Below are 27,784 nucleotides of genomic sequence, written 5' to 3'. Positions count from 1 at the left end.
GATCCCCAAAAGAGACAGCGGCATATTCTTGCTTTGCAGGGGGTTAAACTAATATCAGGGGTCAGCAAACTTTTTCAGCAGGGTGCTGGTCCACTGTTCCTCAGACCTTGTGGGGGGCCGGACTATTTTTTTTTTGGGGGGGGGGGAATGAACAAATTCCTATGCCCCACAAATAACCCAGAGATGCATTTTAAATAAAAGGACACATTCTACTTATGTAAAAACACCAGGCAGGCCCCACAAATAACCCAGAGATGCATTTTTTAAAAAAGGACACATTCTACTCATGTAAAAACATGCTGATTCCCGGACTGTCCGCGGGCCGGATTTAGAAGGCGATTGGGCAGGATCCGGCCCCCAGGCCTTAGTTTGCTAACCAAAGGACTAGATGATCCTCAGGGTCCCTTCCAACTCTACCATTCTATAATTCTAAACCTTCTCCAGTTCTGCTCTTTGCCAAAAAATGCTCCCCGCTCTTTCATGATTAGTTTAAGGAATTTCTCAGCCACCTTCAAAGTGCAAACATCTTCCCAGCGTGGCAAGCCGTATTTAAACATTTTGAGGCAAACATCAAAAATTCACCATTAAAACAAGCAAACAGAATAAAAACAAGCCAGCCACACACACACACAATTACAAAACGCTAACTCACACTTAATGAAAACAACTTACAGGAGTGGTGGTGAAGCTTTTCCAGCCCAAGGGCCGCATTCCCATCTAGGAAGACTTCCAGGGCCACATGGTTGGGGTGGCCAGAGGCAAAAGTAGCCAGAGCAGTGGATGAAAATGTGACCTTTGTACAGCAGGCCAGATTCTACACACAGCCCTCTATACTCCCATAACAGCAAGCAAGAGAGTCACACCACTGGGGTTTAAGAATGCGTCCCAGCCAGGCAAAAAGTCTGGAAGAGTATGAAGAAGGTTCTGACAAGGGGTGTGGCCCGAAGAGAGTCCTGAGGGCCAGATATGGAAACATGGAGAGCTCCATTTGACCCTCAGGGCTGAGGTTCTCCACCCCTGACATACAGCAAAGCAGGTTCGCTTCTTGAAAATCTTCAAATCACAGCTGAAAGAAAACAAGGAGGGAGTTGTGTACCTCTGAGGAGGGAGTTTCACAAATACAGAGCCACCATTAAGAAGGCCCTGACCCTTGCAGCCGCCATCCTAACGCCCCGTTGCTTCTACTTAGAAGGGGAACGTAAGCAATCACGCCTCTTCAACTGGGCTGTTTGCAAAAGCTTGGTGGCCAAGCGCCTGATACTTAAGATGTTTTCAAGGTGTGCGGCCGTGTTTTTGCTTTTCGGAGGTTTTATTGCTTCGTCTGACTACTGTGGGTTTTTTCTTTCTTTCGAGATATCTTTATCTCTGCCTATATCTACTGCATTTAGAAACTCTTTAATAAACCATTTATTTATTTTTGTTAGTCACTTTTCAGGCACACATCGTGGCAGAGACTCATTCATCCATTTTAGAGACTTTATGGTATAAAGCAGTCTTTCTCTTTTCTCCCTCTGTCCCTCTCTCTGTGAATGAAATGAACAGCCCTTACCACTGCCACAGCTACCACAGGGGTGATGGGGGAAGAGAAAGAGTGGCACGCTTAGCATGAGTGCTGCCTTTAAAAATCCCCCTCCAGTAGAACCTTCTGTTTCTGCCTCCCTCCCTCCCTCCCACTTTCAACCCGTTTTTCATTCATCCTGCAACACACGTTCCCCGAAACTGGCGAGGTGTCACAAGGCAAGCAAGGATCGGGCAGCCTCTGAATAAAATAACCAAAAAAAAGGCAGCCGTGAGATATCATAATTAGAACGGTCATTAGCGGCACACTCAGCAGAGGGTCTTGCAAATGAAGTGTAGATTTGGGTCTCTTTTCAACCTACCGGGAATATGAACAATCAGTCGGATTAGTTAATGGGACCAGTTGCCAGGGGTGGCAGGAAACGAAAAATGACACTTTTTGCCGACAAGTTTTTCTCTTTTTTTCTTTTTTTTAACATGCTGCTAAGAAAGCAGGTGACATCGGAGAAAGAGAGAGGAGCTACTCTCTCATCTTCAATTCAAGCCCCAGACCAAATGATGCTGTCCTTATTTATCACATTTAGATTACTTCTCTCCAAAATAGAGAGCACTCCCCACCCTGTTTTATCTTCACAACAACCCTGTGAGGTAGGCTCTGTGTGTGTGTGTGTGTGTGTGTGTGTGAGAGAGAGAGAGAGAGAGAGAGAGAGAGAGAGAGAACATGAGGCAGTGATAAGTAGGCCTGATACATCGGCCATGATTGTTTTGAGGGCCAGAGAGCAATGGCGCCTCACTCAGAGGTATATTGTGGGTGAGGCATTTCTGTTCATTGCCTTCTCTACTGCCTCCTTCCTCCCTGTGCCGGACGCTGGTGGTGAAGGGAACTGAGGCCGGGCGGCCAGTGCTGCTTGTTCCTCCCTCTGCTTTTCAACATCACAGCATATCACTATACAGTGGTACCTCGGATTAAGTACTTAATTCGTTCCGGAGGTCCGTACTTAATCTGAAACTGTTCTTAACCTGAAGCACCACTTTAGCTAATGGGGCCTCCTGCTGCTGCCGCGCCGCTGCTGCGCGATTTCTGTTCTCATCCTGAAGCAAAGTTCTTAACCTGAGGTAATATTTCTGGGTTAGCGGAGTCTGTAACCTGAAGCATATGTAACCTGAAGCATATGTAACCTGAGGTACCACTGTATTGCAATATTTGGCTAGTGATACATCGTGATGTCGAAAAGCTAACATCGCCCAGTCCTAGCGATGAAAACAGAATGCTGAGCTAGATAGGCCTTTGGGCTGATGCAGGAGGGATTTTGTTGCTTCTTATTATTTTGGGGGGGCTATGTGTGTTTGTTCACAGCAAATGTCAGAGTCTGGGTTAAAATCTGCTGGTTCAGGCCAGTGGCCAATCTAGTCCAGCATCCTGTTCTCACAGTGGCCAACAACAGTGGGAAGCACACAAGAAGGACCCAAGCCACAGGAGCGAATCTTCCTGACTGTGGTTTCTTGCAATTGGTTCTTCTGAAGCATAACTTCCTCCAATGGCTTTCAAGGAGGATTGGACAAATTAATGGAGGATAAGGCTATCGATGGCTACTAGCCATGATGAGGATGCTATGCTTTGCATCTGTGTTTGGGAGACAGTCATGCTTCTGAATAGCGGTTGCAGGAAGCCACCAGAGAAGAAAGTGCTCTTGTGCTCATGTCCTGCTTGAGACTTCGCCATGGGCATCTGGTTGGCCACTGTGGGAACAGGATACTGGACTAGATGGACCATTGGCCTGAACCAGCAAAGCCGTCAAGGGGCCTGGTAGGAATTTTTCCATTTGGCAGATTGGCACCAGCCACTTGGTTTTCGCCTACCTCGTGGCAAACTGGCACAACTTCGCGGTATTGGCGGTTAGGCATTGGCAGGGGTATTGTTCTATTGTTATGCAGATGATGGGGGGAAGGAAGCGCCATCACCTTCCCCCAAAACTTAAGGGTAGTCCGATAAAGGATTCCGGCGGGCATGGCCTTGTCCTAAGCCTATGGAGGTGTGGGCCCACGGCACGCCCCCAAGCGGTAACTCCGGGGGGGAGCTCCTAGTTGACGTGCCTCAGCAGGACTCCCCCTACTGGTGGTTAACCCTTACCAGTCTTCAAGCAAGTGGGCTGAAGCCGGTTAGTTGTTAGGGCCAATGCCTAATCCAATACCGCTCAATTCCTGTAATCAATAAAGTTGTGGCCTAATTTGACCCATTAACCCGAATTCTTGTGTCTCGTGTCTTTATTTTTGAGGAGGGAGGCGGGAACTCGCCACGCAACTAATTCTGCAGCATTACAGAGAGAGAGAGGGAGCAAGAGAACCTGTGGATGGGGAAAGGGGGTTAACAGAAATGGGAACGCAGATCTGAGGTGGTGTTGCAGAAAGAATACACGAACACACACACCCAAGTGATGACATGCATAAGTGAATGTGTAATCGCAGATCCACCACCACTGGCAAAGCTGTCACACTGCCTCTCCTCAGCGAAAAGTGTGATATCTCTCTGGTGGAGCCAGTTCACACATAGGCAGCTGCCAGTCATCAGCTGAGAGCCAGTCGGACCGAGACTGAGGAGAACCTATGCTCAAATCTCCCCACGTCATGCATTTTGCTGGATTGACCATCCAGACTTCAGAGGGACAGTTATCCTGGGGAGGGGAGAGGGCTGTGATTCAACAGCTGATCTGGTGTCTGGGTAAGCAGTCAAAAGCAGGTGCAGATGTTGCTCTGGGAATGTGGGCAACTGGAGGGCATGGGTTGGACTGGGTGCAATAGTTAGATCAGGTCTGAGGTTGCTAGCCCCCTTGCAATCCACTGGCAGCTCACATTGTGAATTGTGTGCTTGGGTGTTTATTTAGGGAAGGTCAGGAGCTAGGTGGTAGAGCATCTGCATTGCACACCAAAGGCTTTAGGTTCAACCCCCAGCCTCTCCAGGTTGCTTCAGAAGCCTCCTGCCTGAAAGCCCAGAGAACAGCTGCCCATCACTGCAGAGCAGGCAAGGGGACAGAAATGCAGTGCTACGCTTGCGATGGTCACAGCAACACCCCTTCTAATATTATACGGCAATCTTATGGTTACAGAATAATAGCATTTAAGGATGCATTGCAATGTTCCGGGGCCACCGCACGCATAAGTGAAATCGCATAATGTGGGGAGCATCCCAATTTAATAGCGAGGGGTGCCAGGAATGGCATGTGGATGTGCAGCAGAGGCGTGGAAAAGCCACCTCCCACCCTGGGGCAGCACTCCCAAGCAACTTCCAGGCAGCACTCCCAAGAAAGGGAAAGCCAATTTATTTATTTCACAGCGACCTGCATAGACATGATTGCACACGAATGTACAGATCTCCATGTGTTGCCTTTTCAGCTAGACCTACTATTTTCTGGAACGTGAACCCGGAGAAACGATTTAGAGTGCTCCAATATCTGCTTTCAGAGTGACTTAAGCTGTGCTTTCCTTGAAGTCCCATTGTACGTAACAGAACTTACACCCCTTTCTCTTGACCCTAACTAACAGGATCAGCGGTCAAGGATGATGGGAGTTGTAGTCCCAAAACATCTGGAGGGCCGAGTTTACCTATGCCTGCTCAACAACTCCCATCATCCCTGGTTGCTTGTTAGGGATGATGGGAGTTGTAGTTCAGCAACATCTGGAGGGACGGAAAGTGTCCCACGCTTGGTGAAGACAATGCCGAGATAGACGGACCAATGCTCAGATTCAATATAAGGCAGCTTCCTAAGACTTAATAACCTGGGCCAATTTTCTCAAAATTGGAATCTGTGCTGCATTGTCTCAGCTCCCGGCCAGCCCCTGCCTGCCCGCCACCCTCTCCAACAGCCCACTCCCCGAATGATTACTTCTTGACAGCTTCTCAGCCGCAGCTGGAGCGGAGAATGACAGGCAGAGACAGGTACGTCTGCGTTGCTACAACTGTCACAGTAATTTAGCACTCCAGAGCGGCTCCCATGGAATAATTTAACCAAGGAGGAGGGGGGTGAATGGGTAGGAGTGGGTGCTGCTGGGTGGTGTTGCCCAAGGGATCTCAGTTGTCCTGCTAGCACAAGACTCTCTTCCCTCCGCCCCTGTGCCCAGATCTAAGGAAAGGGGTAGATTTTGGAGGCTCCGCGCTTAATTGTGACGGCCTGGGACTCAGGCTCGGAACCAGAGGAGTCTCAGTCTGCACCAGATCCTTTGCCTCAGGCAGCATCTGAGCCAAGTCTGGGGCCTGATTCTGAAGAGCCTCAGTCTGCACACATTCCCTTGCAAGAAGCACCAGCTGGGCCGAGACAGGGGCCTGAGCCTGCCCTGGCTCCAGATACGGGGAATACCTCATTGCCTTCAGCTGGGTAATCACTTATAGCTGCTCCACTACCAGTTGGGTCAGGAGAAGCTGAGGCGGCTTCTGGGTCTAGTAACCCACTGACATCTCCCGAGCTGCAGAGACTAAGGTCTGAGAGAAAGAGACCTGAGTACTCGCAGGAGGAGTGCTCGCCTTCGGGCAAAACAGGGAGGTGAGTCACCGGGGGATCAGGACCGCCCATCACCCTGACAAAGATAAAGGGCGGTCGGACCCCGCCCCAGGTTGCAGGAGCAACATTGCTGTTTGCTAGTACCTGCCTGAGACCCTGTACCTGACCTTGCCTGGTTTCCTGCCTCATGTCCTGCCTTGGCCCTGTCGGACTGACTCCTCGCGGAACCCCTGGATTTAGGACCGGACCTGGACAGTGTTGCTCGGGTTATTCCCGGGCCCAGCACATTAATAACCAGAGAAATGAAGGCATTATTAAGACTACAAACAGGCAGCCAAGGCAAATCAAACCTGAACTGGGCTCTACTTCCATGACCCGGACTGGGTGGGGAGGGGGAACAGGAGAGGGCGTGGCCACAGGCCCCTCCATGTCACCAACTGAACTGTCAACCGGGGCACCATCGACACAGCTGGTGGCGCCGCCCTCACCTTTGCCGTCCCCTTCATCAACCATCATCGGAGGGGGGTGAGTCTCTGCCCCACCACGGGTGGGGAATTCTGGTCTTCAGGAATTGTGGGAGGGGGCTGCTGTAAGATTGATGGCAATGTGCTACACGTTGGGGAGGGCTCCCGAGGTGGCATGGCAGGGGAGCCAGCCAGAAGGTGTGTTCCCCCCCCCCCACAGGGCCAAGGAGGGTGTTCCGGCTGGTGGTGGCCTGTGCCATGCTGCATAAAGTGGCAAAGACATGGAAGCTGCCTGTGGATATTGAGCTGGGACCACTTAGTTCTGTAACTGGGATGTGGGCTGGGATGCTGGGATCCAGGGGTGTAAGACCACCCCTGCCATGACAAGGATCCAAGAGGTTTAGAGGTGGAAGTAATCTAGTCCCATGTCCTGCAATGCAACTGTCATAGGCTCGTTGCCTCTGGATGGGCAACCAGGGCTCATATTTAATTGAATAACTCACCCTGGAATACAGTTTGGGAGTCATCGTACAGTGGTGCCTCGCAAGACGAAATTAATTCGTTCCGTGAATTTTTTCGTCTAGCGAATTTTTCGTCTTGCGAAGCACGAAATCCCATAGGAATGCATTGAAAAACAATCCAGAAATTTTTTAAAAAAACAGCAGAGTGCCCCAATGGTCACAGAAAATCATAAAAATGCAGAAAAAAAACAAGCTTCCAGATTCTTGCAAACCCCTCCCCAACACCAACTCCTTGAATTCCAAACACCCCAACCCAAAATCGAAACCCCCCCAAAAAAGTTTTAAAAGCTTAACTTACCAAATGGCTGCAAAAGAAGTTTTGGAAAAGCTTCAAAAATCACCAAAGTCTTTAAAAACCTCAAAAAAGGCTACTATGTACACTGCGTCCTATGAGTTGCTCCTCGAAGTCAAGTCGCAACTGTATTAACAGTGTTAAGAAAAAGGAAACAAACTTGCAAGACGTTTTCGTCTTGCGAAGCAAGCCCATAGGGAAATTTGTCTTGCGAAGCAGCTCAAAAAACAGAAAACCCTTTCGTCTAGCGAGTTTTCCGTCTTGCGAGGCATTCGTTTTGCGGGGCACCACTGTACTAGTTATTACAGGAGCGGTTTCTGGGGAAATTCAGCAGCGAGTAATTGTTCAGATGCAATGCAACAGGTTACTTACGCCCATCCACACTTGATTTGTTCATTGAAACTGAAGACGAGTTTTACAGAAGCCAGGTGGCCACATGGGGGTCACAATAGTGACCAAACTGCAAAAGAATGAATCTAGCAGGGAGGTGTCCTTATCAAAAATTAAATGATGCTTTCTTTTTTTCTTTAAACTAAGTAGACTTTGAAGAACTTTACTTTGTATAATTCCAGAAAACGACTTTGGCTAGATTAATTATTTTAATGAGGGGAATGGGGAAAACGTGCACAGAAGATCAAATAAATGCAAATCCACTAAGGTTGTGGGGATTCTCATTAAGCATTTCCATTAAAGAAATGGCAAGATCTTGGAATGTGAAATAATTCTCCAAAAGAAAAGGAAGAGGTTGCTCTCTCTCTCTCCTTCAGGGCTTCAAAGCCAGGAAAATGGGCACAGAAAACTGAACTGGAGCCAGAAAGATCTGGCACAACCTTAGAAGAGAAATGAAAAAATTCTCTGTCGTTAGCTCATCTGCCACAGAGGCAATCGTTCTTAATGGGGTTTTCCGAGTAACGTCGACTACATATTTTGGAAAGTTGTTTGCTTGCTCTGCATTTGGACAGCTCTTGAGATATCATAGCCAAATCTGCAGTGGCAGTTCCTAAGATCAAGGAGCGGTGTTTCCCCCCCCCCCCAATGTTTCTATACAACTGGGTGCCGTTTTAAATCAAGATGGCAGACTGAAACTTTCAAAACGCCACTGATTATATAACAAAATCCTGGGAGAAAAGAGCAGGTTTCCGTCTATGTTGCAATACAACTGGACGCCATTTTGAACCAAGATTGCAAATCAAACCTTCAAAACTGCACTGATTCTGTGGTTTCTCAAAATTCCTAAACAGCACCAAGTACATTGACCGTAACCTTCTTAACAGATAAAATAAAAGGAACCACTTATAGAATACTACAGATGTTAGAATGATCTATCAAATTGTTAGATGACTTTTTTTTTTAAAAAAATGCACTCTATATTATTCTACCGTTTTTATAATATGGTACTAAAAAGGGACCACACCTTTCCTTGTGCCTATATAGGAGCAAATGCTATTAATTTTAACTTTTCTGCAATTAACCTGCATTATTTTACAAAGCCCTGAATGACTTAGGTCTGGGGCACTGCAGGGACCATCTGTACCCTTATATCCCAGTTCGATGACTGAGATCATCTGTAGGAACATTGTTGTCCATTCCCTGAGGCTCATTTGATAGCAACAAGAAACCGAGCCTTTATTGCCATTGGCCCAATCCTGTGGAATACTCTATGTCAATAGAGATTCAGCAGGTGCCTTCTGTTTCAACTTTCAAAAGCCAGCTGAAAACTTTGCTATGGTGTCAGGCTTATTTATGCAGGCAACTAAGAATACTTCTTTCCATAACAGCTGATTTCTGATCTTAAAATTTGTATGGCTTTATGCATGGCTGTTGCAAACCACCCTGATTTCTTTAAGAAATAGGTAACTGCTTGGCCACTGTGAGATAAGGGAGCTGGGGTAGATGGGCCTTTGGACTGATCCAGGAGGATTAGACAAATCCATGCGCTCTACGTGGGGCTACCTTTGAAGGTGACTCGGAAACTACAACTAATCCAAGATGCGGCAGCTAGACTGGTGACTGGGAGCGGCCACCAGGACTATATAACACCGGTCCTGAAAGACCTACATTGGCTCCCAGTATGTTTCCGAGCACAATTCAAAGTGTTGGTGGTGACCTTTAAAGCCCTAAACAGCCTCGGCCCTGGATAACTGAAGGAGCATCTCCACCCCCATCATTCAGCCCGGACCCTGAGGTCCAGCACTGAGGGCCTTCTGGTAGTTCCCTCATTGCAAGAAGTAAAGCTACAGGGAACCAGGCAGAGGACCTTCTCAGTAGTGGCACCCGCCCTGTTAGAATGTCAGGTGTCAAGGAGATGAGTAACTATATAAACTTTAGAAGACATCTGAAGGTAGTCCTATATAGGGAAGCTTTTGAATGATTACTGTTTTATGGTGTTTTTATATATGTTGGAAGCCTCCCACAGCAGCTGGTGCAACCCAGTCAGGTGTGTGGGATACAAATCATCATCATCATCATGACAGCTATGTTCACCTCCTGCTTTGAGGCCTTCCCACTTTTTGGTCACTGTGAGAACAGGATGCCTGGCAAGGTGGGCCATCAGCCTGATCCAGGAACAAATCTCTTCTTAGCTTCACTGTCCATGCTGGCTAGGAACATTGGGACTTGTATTCCGCCATGTTGGCTATACCTATCAGAGTCTCAACTCCACCACCCCAAAAGCAGTGATGTGAAAAGACTATCCAGGGGCCATTAGCACACATTTATTTCTTCTGTGGGCCCCAGCGCTTGGAGAAATACAAACAGCCCTAGTGGCCTTTGAAACAGTTTAAGATGGTGGTGTTGCGAGGTGCTTGTTTGGGGTGGGGAGCACCTACTTCGCCTCCTCCCCTCCGCCATTAATCAGATTTTAATCATATTCAGCATGATGCCAGAGGTGTCTGCAGCCAATAAGAGGTGATGGCAGCCAGCTGCACTTTACTGACAGAAGCTGTCAAAACAGCCTTGCAAACAGGAGCTGGAGAAGGAGGGGGGAGAGCTCGATGATAGTGCGAAAATGAGATACAAAACAAGGGGGCATGCGGAAAGGTGTGGGGATGTAGCTGCTCACCCCCCCCCCCAATTTGAGTAGCTTAGAGATAAAAAGGAAATATCCAAGCAAATGTTAAAGATGCGGCATAAACACTTAATCGTCGGTGGAGGTGGACACATACAAACACAAAGGGGCACCAGGTGGAGGAAGAGTGGTGGCCGCCACAGGGAGATAGTTGAAGACATTGCATCGGTGCTCCAAACATCCCTGCAGAAGAGATCAACTCTTGTTTCCATTATGCAGGTGGGGGAATCGAAGCTTTGAGAGGTCATGGCTTACCAAAAGAGGCTGGATTCTGAGATTTGTTGTGGACAAATCCAGCCCATAAGAAGCCCAGAGCAGCCCTCCTAGCTCAGACCAAAGAACTATTTAGTCCAGCATCTTGGTCTCTCACAGTGGCCAACCAGGTGCCCCAATGGGAAGCCCACAAGCAGGTGGTGAGGGTGGGGCAAAAGTTCTCTCCCACTGCTGAAGACCAGAAGCTGGTCTTCAGAAGCATACTGGCTTGGTCAGGGAAGGTAGAACGCAGCCATTGTGGCTGTTGTTGCTTGGTCTTTTAGTCCTGTCCGACTCTTCATGACCCCATGGACCAGAGCACGCCAGGCACGTCTGTCTTCCACTGCCTCCCGCAGTTTGGTCAAACTCATGCTGGTAGCTTCAAGAACACTGTCCAACCATCTCATCCTCTGTCGTCCCCTTCTCCTTGTGCCCTCAATATTTCTCAATATCAGGGTCTTTTCCAGGGAGTCTTCTCTTCTCATGAGGTGGCCAAAGTATTGGAGCCTCAGCTTCAGGATATGTCCTTCCAGTGAGCACTCAGGGCTGATTTCTTTAAGAATGGATAGGTTTGATCTTCTTGCAGTCCACGGGACTCTCAAGGGTCTCCTCCAGCACCATAATTCAAAAGCATCAATACTTCGGCGATTAGCCTTCTTTATGGTCCAGCTCTCACTTCCATACATCACTACTGGGAAAACCATAGCTTTAACTATATGGACCTTTGTCAGCAAGGTGATGTCTCTGCTTTTTAAGATGCTGTCTAGGTTTGTCTTGGCTGTCATCACTACCTCTTGTGGAAGTGAGTTCCCTAGTTCAACTACGCAGTGTGTGACAAACTTGCTTTCGTCTATCCTGAATCTTCTAACATTCAGCTTCTTTGGGTCAAATTCAAAGCTGATCTTATTCATGTCTATCATCTACAACATCCTCCTCAATCATCCACATCTATAATCATCCATAGATTTTGAAGTTTCTTTGTCTGTTCATCTAATTCCTATGCATTCAGACAACTCATAATGGTATCTAACAAAATTTGGCGTGGTGCTTCCTGAGACTGAGGAGCAGGTCATCCTCTATGTTCGGCTACAAATTGGATGCCATTTTGAAGCAAGATGGCAGACCCGAACCTTTCAAAACTCCAATGCTTTTAAGAAAATTTGGCAGGATTGTATGCCATACCCAGCAGCCTATACAAATAATTATCCATGTATAAATCTCAGTGTTTTTTGGTTTCTAAGAATTCCTAAGCAATGCCAGGAAGTACTGTCAGCTAGCATATATAAAATACAAACACAGATAAGGAAAAAGATTTAATCTTCTCCTTGATATGCTTGTTTTCTTCTCCTTAATATGCTTGTTTTATTCATACAGGAAGTTTTTGTTTACATAAAGGAAAGAAGATTTTATCTCCTATCTGTAGCCAAAACATAGGACAACCCAGTTAATGCTTAGGGATGAGAACATGAATAAATGTATGCAGAAGAGGTAGGAAAATCGGACTGGTCTTTCTCTATACCAGGGCTAGCCAATACAATGGCAGCTTCAAGTTCCCATCAGCCTCAGCCAGCATGGCCAACAGTCAAGGATGATTAGAGTTGTAGTCCCACATCCAGAGAGCAGCATGCTGACTACTCATTCTCCGTACAGCCATGTAGACAAGGTTCTAGTCCTCATGGAACCATAGGTAAAATTGCAGGCTACAAAGGGGGGAGTTTTTAAGGGGTAGAAAGACCATACATAGCAGCTTATGAGGGCGGGCGTTATAGTCTCCTACAGAATTGGTTCCCAAGTGCTGCTCCACAAACCACAGGGGGTCAGTGGCACCATTCACGTAACATAACAAAAAGTACCACAGAGATATCAAAATTTTGAAAAGTAGGGGGTCCATGGCTTAGATTTTGAAAAAAAGAGGGCCTACAGCACTTTAGCCGATTGGGAACCACTGTCCCACAGGGTTCCTCACTCCTCTCAGATAAATATATGGAGCTGGGTGTTACCTTGGTGTAGGAGGTTAAATGCAAATACAGTGGTACCTCTGGTTAAGTACTTAATTCGTTCCGGAGGTCTGTTCTTAACCTGAAACTGTTCTTAACCTGAAGCACCACTTTAGCTAATGGGGCCTCCCACTGCTGCCGCGCCGCCGGAGCACAATTTCTGTTCTCATCCTGAAGGAAAGTTCTTAACCTGAAGCACTATTTCTGGGTTGGCGGAGTCTGTAACCTGAAGCGTCTGTAACCTGAAGCGTCTATAACCCAAGGTAGCACTGTAAAATACAACAGCACCTAATTTCTCAACAGGATACGCCTTCCCTGCAACCCGCCATGAAATTTTGGAATAACCAGTTGTGTAGCTAAGAGGGGGTGAGGGAGAATTGGAAGGCAGAAGCGCAACACAAGGCACCCAATCCCACCAGCTTCCCAGGTTAAAGGTACTCAGGATGGGGAAGAAGCAAAATAAATAAATAAATCCCCCCCCCCCTTTTTTTTAACAGCCAAAGCTGCTCCTTCAAGAAAGAAAAAAAGAAAGAAAGAAAAAAGCATCCATTTGGCAAGGAGGCCGTGTGCACCTTCCCCACCCAGCCCCTGCTAGGCTCCACTGGAACAGACACGATGCAGTCCTGCGTGACAGCACGAAATTAATACCATTTTGGGGAAAGCTGGCAGTGAATAATGAGAGTCTGAAATACCTTGTTTCCTCCGTTCGCCTCTTTTAACCCTTGCACTGCTGCAGCTCTCTAGCAGGGCCACGGCACGAACACCGCCCAGTTTGGGCAATTTGTGGGGAGCACCGGCGACGGTCCCAGGTTGTTGTTGGGAGTTGGGTGCAAGAATGGGGGCCACTGGGAAAGATGCTCTCTACCTGTGGGTCTCTTCTCCTTCTGAATGAACCTACCCTCTCTTCCTTCTGTTATCTCCACTGCCTGCTCACCTGGCCCACTGCCTATGGACCCAACCAGCACCACCTTCCGCAGAGAAAAGATGATGAGCAAATGAACGATGTTGTAGTGTTTTTAGTTTAGAGAAAAGGAGAGCCAAGAGGCAACGTGACAGAAGTTGATAAAATTGTGCAATGCGTAGAGAAAGTGAACAAAGTTATTCTCCTTTTCTCATGACACTAGAACTCCTAGACATCCAATGAAGATCAGTAATGTCCTCTGCGGATTTGTGCGATGCTCTCCAGACTGGTGACTGGGAGTGGCCACTGAGACCATATTAAAGTGGTCCTGAAAGACCTACATTGGCTCTCAGTACGTTTCTGAGCACAATTCAAAACATTGGTGCTGACCTTTAAGGCCCTAAGCGGCCTCGGTCCTGTATACCTGAAGGAGCGTCTCCACCCCCATTGTTCAGCCTGGACACTGAGGTCCAGCTCCGAGGGCCTTCTGGCGGTTTCCTCCCTGCGAGAAGCGAGGTTACAAGGAACCAGGCAGAGGGCCTTCTCGGTAGTGGCGCCTTCCCTGTGGAACGCCCTCCCATCAGATGTCAAGGAAACTTCCCGATACAGGGCTGCCTTCAGTTGTCCTCTAAAGCTTGTATAGTTACGTATCGCCTGACTTTTAAAAGACATCTGAAGGCAGCCCTGTTTAGGGAATTTTTAGTGTTTAATGATGTATTGTGTTTTTAACATTCGGTTGGGAGTCGCCCAGAGTGGCTGGGGAAACCCAGCCAGGTGGGTGGGGTATAAATAATAAATAATAAATTATTATTATTGTTATTATTACACTGACTGGCAGCAGCTCCCTGGACTCTCAGGCAGGAGTTCTTCCTATCCCTAACCTAGGAGATGCCTGGAGCTCCATGCAAAGCAGAAGATTCAGGGAGGATAAGAAAAAAGGACTTTTTCATGCAGCTATTAGTTAAACGATGGAACTCGCTTCTGCAGGAGGCAGCGACGGCCGCCAACTTAGATGGCTTTAAAAGAGGATTGGACAGATTCATGGAGGAGAGGGGTTATCAGTGGCCACGATGGCTGTGCTCTGCCTCCATCATCGAAAGCAATGATGCACCTGAAAAGCGGTTGCTGCAAACTGCAGGAGGGGAGAGGGCTCTTGTGTCAGGTCCTGCTTGCAGGTTTCCCCATGGTTGGGCACTGTGAGAACAGGGTGTGGGTCTACATGGGCCCACTGGCCTAATCCAGAACCCTCTTCTTACTTTCTTCGACCGCCCGTCCTTCGCCTTCCCTTGCTGATTGGGAACCTGATTGCCAGCCTACCTTTGACAACATCACCTGCCTCTGATTCTTTCGACTTTGGTCTGTCCGTGCCAGAATGGGACCAGCTGGTGCCAGCTGTCTCAGAGCCTGGCTGAAGACACACAGACACACAGACAGACACATACACAGACAGACACACACACACACACACACACACACACCACAAATATATATTAGGCATTTTAAGAACTCAGCCACCGTCTACCTGCATTTGCACCTAAAACTACCAGGGAGAGTTTTCAATTCTGCTGCCAGCTAGAAAAATCCTTTGCCCACTGCCATTTCGATTGCAGTCACCGCAGGAGGAGAAAAACTACTTCTGAGAAGTGTTCATTTCAGTGTGCGTGTGTTTTGCAGGAGGGAAACGAAGACACTGCTGAGTTTTGTTTAGATGCTCTTCTGGAATATATATCTTTGCTCTAAAGCCCAGAGTGAAGGAGCTGCCCGGCACAAACAACTGACAGCAAGACTCCTTGTTCTCTGGAGCGAGGCTGTTATCTGTGGGTCTGGGCTCCTCTGTGCATGGAACAAAAAAGAGAAGAAGAAAAAAACTAGCTGGCAGCCAGTGCAGTCAGACCAGGTTTGGCGTTATTTGCTCAAACTGCCTTGCCCCTGTGAGCAGCCTAGCTGCTGAATTCTGCACCAGCTGACGTTTCCAAACTGTCTTCAGAGGAAGCCCCACATATGTCGCACTGCGGCAATCTAACCCAGAGGTTAGGCTATCCCTGTCCAGAAAGGGGTGAAGCTGGACCACAGAGGCCACCTGAGCCTCAAGCGACAGCGATGGATCCAGCAGTAGCCCCAAGTTATGGACCCGCTCCTTCAGAGGGTGTGCAACCGCATTAAGAGCAGCCCAGACACTGAGATCCAGCTCCGAGGGTCTTCTAGCGGTTCCCTCACTGTGAGAAGTGAGGTTACAGGGAACCAGGCAGTGAGGGCCTTCTTGGTAGTGGCACCCGCCCTGTGGAACATCCATCCATCAGATGTCACGGCGATACGTAACTATACAAGCTTTAGAGGACAACTGAAGGCAGCCCTGTATCGGGAAGTTTTTAATGTTTAAAGTTTTACAATGGTACCTCAGGTTACATACGATTCAGGTTGCATACGCTTCAGGTTACAGACTCCGCTAACCCAGAAATAGTGCTTCAGGTTAAGAACTTTGCTTCAGGATGAGAACAGAAATCATGCTCCGGCAGCGTGACAGCAGCAGGAGGCCCCATTAGCTAAAGTGGTGCTTCAGGTTAAGAACAGTTTCAGGTGAAGAACGGACCTCTGGAACGAATTAAGTACCTAACCCGAGGTACCACTGTATTATGTTTTTATATACGTTGGAAGCCACCCAGAGTGGCAACCCAATCAGATGGGCAGGATACGAATAATAAAATTATTAATATTATTATTATGAGCAGGCTATGTTATGTCTCAGACACCTGATGAAGGGAACTGCCCACTAACAGTGCCTCAGCCTTATCTGGATTGAGCTTCACTTTAATGGCTCTCATCCAGTCCACTAACATGGCCAGTCCAGCACACCGACTTCCACACCTGCAGATGTCAACATAACCTGGAGGCTGGACTACTGCATACCCTCCAACATTCCTCCGATGAAAATAGGGACGTCCCATTACATAATGATGATTTTACTATTTATATCCCCCACATCTTACTGGAAAATAGGGACACTTGAAGGGTCTGCTACTGCAATGGGCTGCCCTTGGGCCTGGTTCGGAAGCTCCAGCTGATGTAGAACGTGGTGGCCAGACAGCTGATGGGGCACATAGCTGACCCCATTGCCAAAATATTTGCACGGGCTGCCCATCTACCACCAAGACAGGTTCAAGGTCTCGTGTTACTACAAAGCCTGAGCAACTTAGGTCCAGAGTACCTTAGGGATCGGCTTAACCCTTACATGTAAACTTGACCACTGAGATTATTGGCAGTCCTGTGGAATACTCTGCCAACAGAGTTTCTGCTTTAGTCTTTAAACTCCTGCTGAAAGCTTTTCTATCGCCAAGCTTATATGCACGGGCAATTCAGAAAACATCTGCACGTAACAGTTACTCGATATCCGATTTTAAATGTTTACATGGTTTTTCATGGTATAGATATATACCTCTGTCGTAATCGCTTTGATTTCTTTTCTGATGAACAGCGATCTTCAAGCATTTTAATAAATAAATAACAATAAACATTTCGATGTTTTAAGCAAAATAATATTGGTCTAAGCTACAGCTACCTAAACCGCCAAACACAGCTGAGCAATTATTTGTTTAAGATACTTAGATGCTGTCCAATGACAAAAGATCTCTGGGTGTACTTCAGCAGAAGTTAAGAACACAATTAGGTAACAAAAGACATAGATCATAGAATCAAAATGAAGCATGAAAGCCAGCAATCACAGACTGCATACGCAGAGCTTAATAACAATAAAAGGCAGAGGTTTTCACAAGAGTCAGAAATTTCGCAAATCCTTAAAACTCCAAATAAGCAAATAAAAGCAGAATAAATTACCAGTTGATATTACCTGGAGCCACGCACAAGCAAAAGAAAACCTGGTTCCCCCACCCCCCACCCCATACCAACAGAAACCCAGGATAATAGGAGTGAGATTCCCGGGGTGGCTGTGGCTAGGTCCCATACAAAATTCACACATGCTCTCACCATAAAATCACATGAGAATATAGGAAGTTGCCTTATATCAAGCCAGACCATTGATCCATCTAGGTTAACAGTGTCTATACTGATGGGAAGTGGCGCTCCAAGGTTTCATCCTCTCCCAAGTTTTCAGGTTCCTGATCAAAAGGGGCGATTTCCAAGCACATTCAGCTGAACATGGGTAGCATTGTCCTGCAGACCTACAAGCTCAATGTGCAAAGTGTCAAGGGGGGAGGGTGTGGCATGCAGGAGGGTCCCTGAGAATCACAAACAGCTCCATCCATTTAGAGCCCTTGCTCTAGCAGTCATCCGCGTTTAAGGTCAATGGGCACAGCTGGAGTTTTGAGGTCGTACCACGAGGGTGCCAACCACTCTGGTCATTTCTCTCGCCCGCTCCTGTACACACACACACACACACACACACACACACACGGACCCCACCCCATGAGACAGAAAAGAAAGAGAAAACGCCCACACAATTCACTTTTGTAGGGATCTGAGCAAGAGCCTGATCTGGAAGAGTTAACCTGAGCCTTGAAAAGCACATAGAGCTGAAAGATGAAGCGAGAAAGAGCGCCATTCTTCCACCTTCCTCCTTCAACGCTCTGAATTTTCCAAGTTTTGCTCTATTGTATTTCAAACCAATTATCTTTCCCCTCCCTTTATGTTGTTTGTATGCTGATAAATGATTTCCCTCCACCCCACGTAAAAATGCTCTGGGCTCATAATAAACCATTTAAAGCACCTGGAGATCCTCCTTTGTTCTTTAAACCAGGTCAAAGCACTTGTCAATCAAGCCAGGCATTGATAATTCTGACTGGCAGTGGCTCTCCAGAGTTTCAGCCAGAGAAGGGTCTTTTCCTGTCACCTGGTACCTGATCCTTTCCCCCTGAAGATGCCAAGAACTGAACTGGGGTCTACGTGCAGAGAAAGTGCTCTGACACTGAACTATGACCCACTCCCCCTACCTAGTGGCCTTCCTCCCTGGCTCCTAAAATAACCTCTGATCAAAAAGACTACATTTTCCTACCTCATTCATTTTTCTCCATGCTATACCTGCACTAGAATCGTGCTGAGTTCCACAGTTCTAAATGTGAGATGGGGACTGAATGAAGCTTCTGCTCCTGCCAACTTTGCTCTCTTGCCTTTGACTGTCCCTTACTCAATGGGGGAGGGAAAGGCACTCTGCACATGCTCAGAGAAGCCTTTTTTTTGCACGTGGGAACCTAGTCAGACTAATGGGTGGTTAGCCAAGGGAGCAAGCAAGGAAGCAGCTCCTACCCCCGGTTCTTCTAAAATGGGACATTGGCCAAGCTCTCTTTAACCCCTCGTTTCCCAATCCCAATGTTTCTACACACACACACACACACACACACACACACACACACACACACTGCAAGACTACTGCTAACTCCTGTCCACAAGCAGATATGCAGAGCAAAAAAAGGGATGGGCAAACGCCACTGTCGTGCAAAAGTGAAGGACTCCACCAATGCCCCTCTCGGCTCATCGCGCCTGGGAGCCTTCTCCCCCATCTTTCAGAGCAGGCAGAGCAGTCAAAGGGCAAAGCAGCCATCACCAGTCCTTCGGCCCTCAGTTCAAAATGCAGCAGTCATTGCAAATGAGACAGAGAAATAGTCACCCACTAGGAAATACAAGAGCGACAGATAGATTTGACACCAGTCCTGAATTTTCCTGGGTTTCACATCTGCTGAGGCAGGGGGCAAGGGGTGCTGGTCTTTGTATTCTGGCATGTACTCAGAGGTCCACAAACAAAATCAAAACCAAAACCAAACCACTGGGTAAATTCTATGTCTTCAGCCTTTACACACTGTCAGCACAGGAACAACAACCCAAAACTAAAAAAAAAAAAATTAAAATCCTCTGGAGGGTGAGAAAATGGCACATGCGTTTTTTGGGTCCACCGAGATGCTCTAAGCCATGCTTGTGGCTTCTGAGAAAGGTACAAAGGCGAGCGGCACCCTTTTTGCTCCGAGCTGGGAAGCGAAATCCTATGTGTGCTTTGTGCTCCCTCTCCCTCTGCCATCTCGCACCCACCCCCAGCTAATTTGTAAGCTTGCAAATCCTGGTGGGGAAATGAGCGCTTCCTCCAGCTCAAACAGAAGGGGGAAAATAGCAAGTGCCCACAGAGGAGAGGAAACGTCTCTCCAGCCATTCCCATCATCTATGCAGGGGGGTGCATCCCTGGCCCAGGCCAACAACCATTTCTAAGGATGCAGGTTAAGGCAACAGACGCCGGCTTCCACACACACAAGAACCTTGGTTTCTCCCACCTCCACCTGACCAGAGCCTTTAACCTCCACCGGCAGCTATCATTGCCTAGCAAAGAGCCTTCCAGGGAGAGCTTGAGCTCTCCTCTCCAGCAAAGGCTAAGAGTGCCCCCTGGCGGTCCGGCAAAGGAAGAGCAGTTGGTACCCACACAACCCTTCTATTCACAGGGGTGTAAAAAGCATAGAACCGCGGTGATACCAGGGTTCCCCGTTAAAGGGGTCTTGGGGAGAGCAATGAGGTTGTCATTGCTCTCCCTTCCAATGGCAGCGAAACAGGGGAGGCGGGCTCTCTGCTTGAACACACATTCTCCAGAGCCAGCCCAATCCCCACACATTCTGGATAACCCTAAAGTCTCCCAGATTCCCAGCTGGGGACTGGGAAGGATAAACGCCCAATGCCTGAGCCAAGGTCTCCCTACATCTGAAACTTAATAAAGTTGTGGCCAATTTTAATTCCATAGCACGGTGTCTCGAGTCATTATTCTGCTCAGGGGTCACCTGGGGTTGGAGGGACTCAGTCTGTTCATGCAATGACCGCTCCCCACATCAAATAGGGGGCGCCTTTTGTGTGGTCGCGCGTGGCCCCAGTGCGGCTTCTGGTAGTTCGGGCTGGCTTCATCCTTCCCAGGCTGGATACCTGGAGGTCTCCGCCTACCCCAGCCAATCGCCCAATCCTGCCCGGGGAGGCGTTGCCAGGGGATTGGCCAGGTAAGGGGACAGGCTTGTTAAGAGTAGGGAGGGGCCCTCCAAAGGTCATCCAGTCAAACCCCCCTTGGAATGCAGGAATCACAGCCCGAGGCAGCTGGTGCCCACTAGGACTAGTGGGGCAGGAGGCAGGGAGGTGGACCCAGAAGCAATGGCCGATGGCAGAGCCATCTAATGTTAGCTTTGTCTCCATCCTCCTCTCTGCTCAGTTCCAGAAGGGCATAATCGAGGGGAGGAAGATGCTCCAAATTAGGCCAATGGGTCCATCTCTCTCAATATTGTCGACACTCATCGGCAGCAGCTCCAAAGGACATCAGATGGGTGGCAGGGAGAGGGGGGTCTCTCTTTTCCAACCCAACAATGGGGTCTCTTCCAGACTGTTGTAAGGGAGAGACAGAAAACCAGGGGGTGCAGAGGTGGAACGGCGTATCATTGAAGGGATCGTGGCAGGTAGGAACCCTGAACGAGGGCACTTGATTCCACAACAGGCAGTGGTAGATCACACCCACCCCAACACCCTGTTAAAGGCAACCCCTCTTTGCTTTCAGCCAGTTCAACTTGGCTAACGAAAGCCACAGCTTGTGCCCTTTGCTAGTCCAGGGAGCCGCAAAAGCCAGTGAAATAACACAGGCAGGAGTCCGGAGAAAGGAAAGACGATCGTGATAGCACTGTACTGAGCCAACTGAACAAGAACAGCATATAACTTGAGGGGGAAATACTCCAGGCCTTGTTCATAGCAGGAATACATTCAATGAAATGTATAAAGACAAAACTCCCTCAGAACTACAGAGCCAATCAGAGCACACTATGTGAGGATCATGCCGCAGTGATTGGTCACTAAGCAACACCTGCACTTGCCCCGCTCTGGGCTAGGTGACTTGAACATGAACAGAATCAACAAATCCATACTGTTCCACTTCTAAGACACGGGACATTGAATGTGGCTACAAGAAATACCTCCTTACCTGAAAAGCTCTCTGATTTCTTTCACGGTTGCCTGGAAGGGGATATTACGCACTAAGATCTTGGAGCTCTTTTGCTTCTTGCTGGTTTGCTTCTTCCGGGCCGAGACCGCAGCTGACCTGATGGATCAAAAGAGACAGGGGTGAGCTCAACCCTCCATCACCCCCAGGATCTGCCTCCTCCCCAACTAACAGGAGTTTTTGTCAATGTCGGCACTGCTAAGTTTCCTCGGGGTGCAAGGGTGTACAGCTTTGCTCCAGACCAAGATCACCACCCTGGGCTGAAGCAGCAGCATAGATGCCAAAGCCAGCTGGCAAAAGATGCCCAACTCCACACGTCCATCAAAAAGGAGAATCCACTGAAAAGTTTCGGCTCTTGGGAACTCCTGATATGGATGGTGGCGGCTGCCGGAACCTCAACTGCCCCCAAACGCAAAAAGCTTACTGGGCTTGCAGCTTTCAAGTTTGTATAAAAATATGTGGAGTAATAATGATGATGATGATGATGTTGATGATAAAATTTATACCCCACCCATCTGACTGGGTTTCCCCAGCTACTCTGGGTGGCTCCCAACCGAATGTTAAAAAAACAATACAGCATTAAACATTAAAAACTTCCCTAAACAGGGCTGCCTTCAGATGTCTTTTAGAAGCCAGGTGCTTGTTTATTTCCTTGACATCTGATGGGAGGACATTCCACATGGAGGGTGCCACTACTGAGAAGGCCCTCTGCCTGGTTCTCTGTAACCTCACTTCTCGCAGGGAGGGAACCGCCAGGAGGCCCTCGGAGCTGGACCTCAGTGTCCAGGCTGAACAATGGGAGTGGGGATGCTCCTTCAGCTATACTGGGCCGAGGCCATTTAGGGCTTTAAAGGTCAGCACCAACACTTTGAATTGTGCTCAGAAATGTCCTGGGAGCCAATTTAGGTCTTTCAGGACTGGTATTACATGGTCTTGGTGGCCACTCCCAGTCACCAGTCTAGCTGCTGCATTCTGGATTAGTTGTAGTTTCCAAGTCACCTTCAAAGGTAGTCCCACGTAACAGAGTATTGCAGTAGTCCAAGCGGGAAATAACTAGAGCATGCACCATACTGGTGAGTTCAGCACTAGCTGAAAAAACAACATAAAAGGCCTGCAAGACCTGGAAAAAACCCATGCTGTTTGGTGGGGTTTTATCTCATATACAACAAATGCACACACAGACAGGACTCCCTCTCCATAGTGCAACGTGAAATTAAGTCTCTCCCGGATACACTGCACTGCTGGGTTTTTTTTTTGCACCTCTATTAGGTTTATTGTATTGATTTGTTCAATTTACTTCAATAAAATTGGGTTGGTTTGTTTTTGTTTTTAAAGCAGGAGCTTTAGTTTGGGCAAGGCTAGGAGCAGGTTTCGATTCCTGCACTTCAGGGGGTTGGTCTGGATGACCCCTGGGGTCCCCTTTCCAACTGTACAATTCTAGGTTCAACTCCCAAGTCAGGAACTTACTTGACAGCTCTTTCGGAGATCTTCACTTCCAGCTGATGACCATCCACGGAGCAACCCTGTAAGAAAGCAAAGACTGCTAAGGGGGAATGCAAGAGACCTCCAAGTATAAGACACCCAAAGCCGCCTTATATCTAGAATCAGACCACTGGTCCATCTGGTTCAGTTTTGTCTACACTGACTGGCAGTGGCCCTTCAGGGTTTCAAGGCGAGGGCCCTATCTGGAGAGGCCAGGGATTGAACCTGGGACTTTCTGCACGCAAGGCAGATGATCAACCACTGCACTATGGCCCTTCCCCAACTTAGGAAGCGGACTTACGCCAGGTCAGACCATTTGTCCATCTATTCCAGTACTGCCTACTCTGACTGGCAGCAGCTCTCGCAGGCAGAGAACAGTCCTTTCTTGCTGCCTGGTCCCTTGTAAACTAGAGGGGCCAAGAATTGAACTCAGGACCTTCAGCACATCAAGCATGCACTCTTAACAAGCTACAGTCCCCACTCTCTGCATGTGGAAGAGAAGAGGTGTTCGGCCATTACCTGTAGCTGTTTGAGGGCTTTCTGAGCATGCTCTGGTTTCTTGTATTCCACAAATCCAAACCCCATGGAAAGGAGCGCTCCTGGAAAAGAAGTGCAAAAGGTGTTGGGGGCACTGGAGGGGAGAGAAAACATTACCTACCAGTTTTAGAGGGACAGAAATATCGGAAGCTGTCTAGGCGAGAGACCACAGTGACATGATGACTGGTGTTTGCTGATAGGGCAGAAAGCAGGGAGGCCAACAGTAGGTGGCGCCAGAGGCTATGGCAGGCTAAGCCAATTAATTCTTGGTTTGTTCCCATCCTTCTGCTTGCTCAGTTCCACAACGGCAAAACAGAGAGTAGGAAGATGACAGCAGGGTCCATCCCATGGGCTGGTTTTTACGAAAAAAGGCAGGCAGGTGGGGCAGTGCCCCACTCGCTTCAACAGACCAGCCTCCTCTGCACTGGCCCAATGAGCTGAAACTTTGCTGGTGGTTCTGCCACTGGGGTCGGGTGGGGTTGGCATTGAGTCATGACAGGGTCTCCCCCTTTGTGAGATGCCCTCCCTGGCGAGGTGCATCTATCTCCCTCACTGTTGACTTTCAGGAAGACTCTCAAAAACATCCATGTTTACCGAGGAATTTGACAGCTAAAATATCTTGTTCCTGGCAACCCTGTGGACCAGTGTCTTTATAACGCTTTAACCATTTCTAGATTTTTAATTTTACCTCAAGGAATGTTTCATTCTTGGTTTGTTTGCTGCCCTGGGCTCCTTCAGGATGAAGAGCCATGTACACACTGAAATGCTAATAATAAGCATCATCGTTTATATTTTTATATAGTCATACTTCGGAAGTCGAAGTCCTTGTGAGTCAAACATTTTGGCTCCCAAACGCCACAGACCCAGAAGTGAGTGTTCCAGTTTGTGAACGTTCTTTGGAACCCAAACATCCGACGCAGGTTCCAATTGGCTGCAGGAGCTTCCTGCAACCAACTGAAAGCCGTGCCTTGGTTTCCGAACATTTTGGAAGTCAAACGGACTTCCGGAACAGATTCTGTTCGACTTCCAAGATATGGCTGTATTATTGTGTTATGTTTTTATATTGATGCAAAATGCTGTAATAGGATTCTTATAACACAATGATATTTTATTTATAATTTTAGAGGGGGAATACATAAGTCGGTACTTCCTGGTACCAAATAATGTTGACTCTTTTTCTGCTGCTCATGGCATCCATCCTGCTATAGCAACCCTTTGACCAAGATATAAGTTCCAGCATCTGTTATTTTCACCAAAAAGTGGGGGGGAACGCACCCTAGAGCAGTTTTTGCCAACCTGGTCTACAGCTGTCACCAGCCCCTCCCAGCACAGCCATTTTGTACCTCAGCTCCCACTAGGTCCCAGCCAGCATAGCCATTTTGGACTACAACTCCCGCCAGTCCCACCTAGCTCATCTCTGCTAGGGGGATGATGGGAGTTGTAGTCCAAAGCACACAGAGGGTGACCGGTTTGGCACAGGCTGCCCTAGAAGGTGACAGAACACCAAGAGATAATTAATCGGACAAGAGGACGTACCAGCTTTATCTTTCTTCCTTGAGATGGTGCAACTCTTCACGGCTCCCACCTTGGAAAAAACCTGGAAAGAAAAAGTTGTGCGCTCCTTAGTTTAACCCCAGAGGAGGGAAAAAATAACAACAATTTGCAAACCACCCAGAAACAAATGCTAAACTTGCGCCACATTCCAGTATATTTCTGGAAGCGGCTTTTACTTCACGTAAAAAAAAGCTCAGATATAACGCAGACAACTAACAGTTAGGAAAACTGCAGACAAGCAGAACAGACTGTCATGTGAATGCAAAATAAAAGTTGACGTTCTTGCCTTCGGTCAGAGGCCCGGGGAATAAACACAATGCACTCAGCCATTAGACACGCACCTCTTGTAGAGTCTCCTCTTTGGTGACAAAGTTGAGGTTCTTTATGAAGAGCGTGCACCCAGGAATGCTTTCCTCCTCCTCCTCTTCTTCGTCATCCTCCTCTATTTCGGCTTCCACTGGCTGCGTCTGAGCTCCGTGGCTTCCACAATCACCTGCAAAATATCAGGCAGGATCACAGCCATTGCCACCTAGCAGCCAGTCACTCAGATTTAGCTTGGATTCCCACCCCTCCTAAAAAGAGGGGACATTATAACAAGCTTGCAACCTGGTGGTAAGTCAGCATTGCAGTTTTCCCACTTTTTCAGGGACTCAAAACAGGCAGGTGGCACAACTGAGCATTGACATTCCTGAATATTAAAGAGGATTCCAGACAGGCAAAAGAAAGTACTTCCTTCACATACCACAACTGGGGAATTTGTTCCCATGTGATGTTGTGTCGGCCACCAGCTTGGATGGCTTTGAAAGAGGATCAGACACATTTGCGGAGGGTAAGATTAGACAGGGTGCTACTAGACAGGGGTGGCAGTGTTCTGCCTCCACTGTCGGAGGAAGCATTTATTTTATATTATTTGTTTCATAAAATTTACACGCCACTTGATTTGTGAAAACGCCCAAAGCAGTTTGCAAGAGGGAGGGAAAAAATTGAAATTATCAGTTGATGTTTTTAAAACTATCTAAAACCTGGAAAAAAATTAAAATCAAAGATGTAGATTAAAAAACACATGTAACTACCTGTCTGGATAGGTTCATCTAAACAAAAACATTTTAAACAGGTGCAAAAAAAGAGCACAAGGGAGGCGCTGGCCTGTTTTCAAGAGGCAGGGAGTTCCAAAGTGTAGGTGAAATACTGATTTCTTACAATTGTGGAATGGGTGTCATGTTGCACCTGGTACAATGCCAGCTCTTCAGACAGAAGAGATCCCAAAGGTAAACTGCCCCCAAGTTGTTAAGGGCTTTATATACAGTGGTACCTCAGGTTACATACACTTCAGGTTACATACGCTTCAGGTAACATACTCCACTAACCCAGAAATATTACCTTGGGTTAAGAACTTTGCTTCAGAATAAGAACAAAAATCTTGCTCCGGCGGCGCAGCAGCAGCAGGAGGCTCCATTAGCTAAAGTGGTGCTTCAGGTTAAGAACAGTTTCAGGTTAAGTACGGACCTCCAGAACGAATTAAGTACTTAACCCGAGGTACCACTGTACTAATAGTAACACCTTGAACTTGGCCCAGTAGCAAACTGGCAACCAGGGCAGGTCTGTAATATGCTGACAGTGTCGCACTCCTGTCAGCAATTGTGCATTAACTGCAGCTTCCAGATCCAGGGAAGCCCCACATAAGTTTTGGAGCGAGGTGGAGAAGCACACTGGGGGCAAGGGGAACACGACAAAACCCTTCTTCCTCTACACCAGCCATATTTGGCCTTCAGTCCTCCAGATATTTCTGAATTACAATTCCCAGCATCTTTGACCACTGGATTATGCTGGCCGGAGACAACGTCTGGGGGCGTGAGGCTGAAGAAGCCCGCTCTACACACTTCTGACCTGACGCATCCAGGCTGAACATTTGTAGAGCGCTTCTCTCTGGGTTTAGCCCCAAACCGGGGAACCTCAGACCCAGCTACCCCCCCCCCCATGCGAGATATTTCAAAATGCAGTCAAACCAACGATTTATGTCTTGCTAGATAGGCACATAGTAGGAACTGAAGCTCACAGAGTTTTCCTAAAAATTTGCTAGAGAGAGACTTTGTGAAAGACACTCGCACCATGCCCTGACAGTGGGAGGGCATAGCTATACGTAGTTTCCTACCTGCCTGGGCACAATCTCTTTCTCGTCTCTTTCCACCAAGCCAGAAACGTGAAAACATCTGCACTGGAGCTCAGGCTCCATCTCAAACAAGACTAAAGCCTTTTTTTGCAAACGAATTGCGGTTTTAGGCTGCCTGATCAAAGCAGTTCTTATTCTTCAACAAATATTCTGAGTCAGTAAATGTTATTTTCACCTTTTACAAGACTGTTTATGTCAATATTGTTTTGTGGGGAAGAAAAGGGGGGGGGGAAATACCAGGAGAATCCAGTCTGCCTTAAGGCATCCTGGATTATTTAAAACTAAAAGGCTAAAACTAGCCTATCTAAGCTTCCTTTTAAGCTGCAAAAGGGATGCCACTCTGCTGAACTCGCAAATGTGAGGAAGGAAGGATAATATCTAATAAATATATCCTCTCCTAGAATCTATTCAAATCCCAACAGGAAATTTGTCCCTGAACTTCGATAATGCTTGAAGGATGAAGGGTATGCAGCTATGTAGAAACAGGCCTACTGCACAAACGAGGGGGGGTGAGGTTTCATTTGTTGCTCCACCCACTTTTGACTCTGGCCCCGCCCACTGCTGGAATGTGGCCCCCAGGAG

General features: G+C 47.7%; 1 protein-coding gene across 1 annotated transcript in view; it reads right to left on the bottom strand.

Moving 5' to 3' along the window:
• Positions 1–27,784, bottom strand: part of RBM19 (RNA binding motif protein 19) — a 102,520-nt gene that overhangs the window by 54,013 nt on the left and 20,723 nt on the right. The window contains exons 18-22 of the mRNA XM_053368367.1: positions 25,374–25,525; positions 25,015–25,075; positions 23,461–23,540; positions 22,927–22,982; positions 21,442–21,558 (exon numbers count right to left, since the gene is read on the bottom strand). Coding sequence (XP_053224342.1) covers positions 21,442–21,558; positions 22,927–22,982; positions 23,461–23,540; positions 25,015–25,075; positions 25,374–25,525 — 466 coding nt within the window. The remainder of the gene's footprint in view (positions 1–21,441; positions 21,559–22,926; positions 22,983–23,460; positions 23,541–25,014; positions 25,076–25,373; positions 25,526–27,784) is intronic.

This window comes from Podarcis raffonei, chromosome 16 (genome assembly GCF_027172205.1).
Source record: "Podarcis raffonei isolate rPodRaf1 chromosome 16, rPodRaf1.pri, whole genome shotgun sequence".
NCBI lineage: Eukaryota > Metazoa > Chordata > Lepidosauria > Squamata > Lacertidae > Podarcis > Podarcis raffonei.
This window is presented reverse-complemented; position numbering and strand designations above follow the sequence as displayed.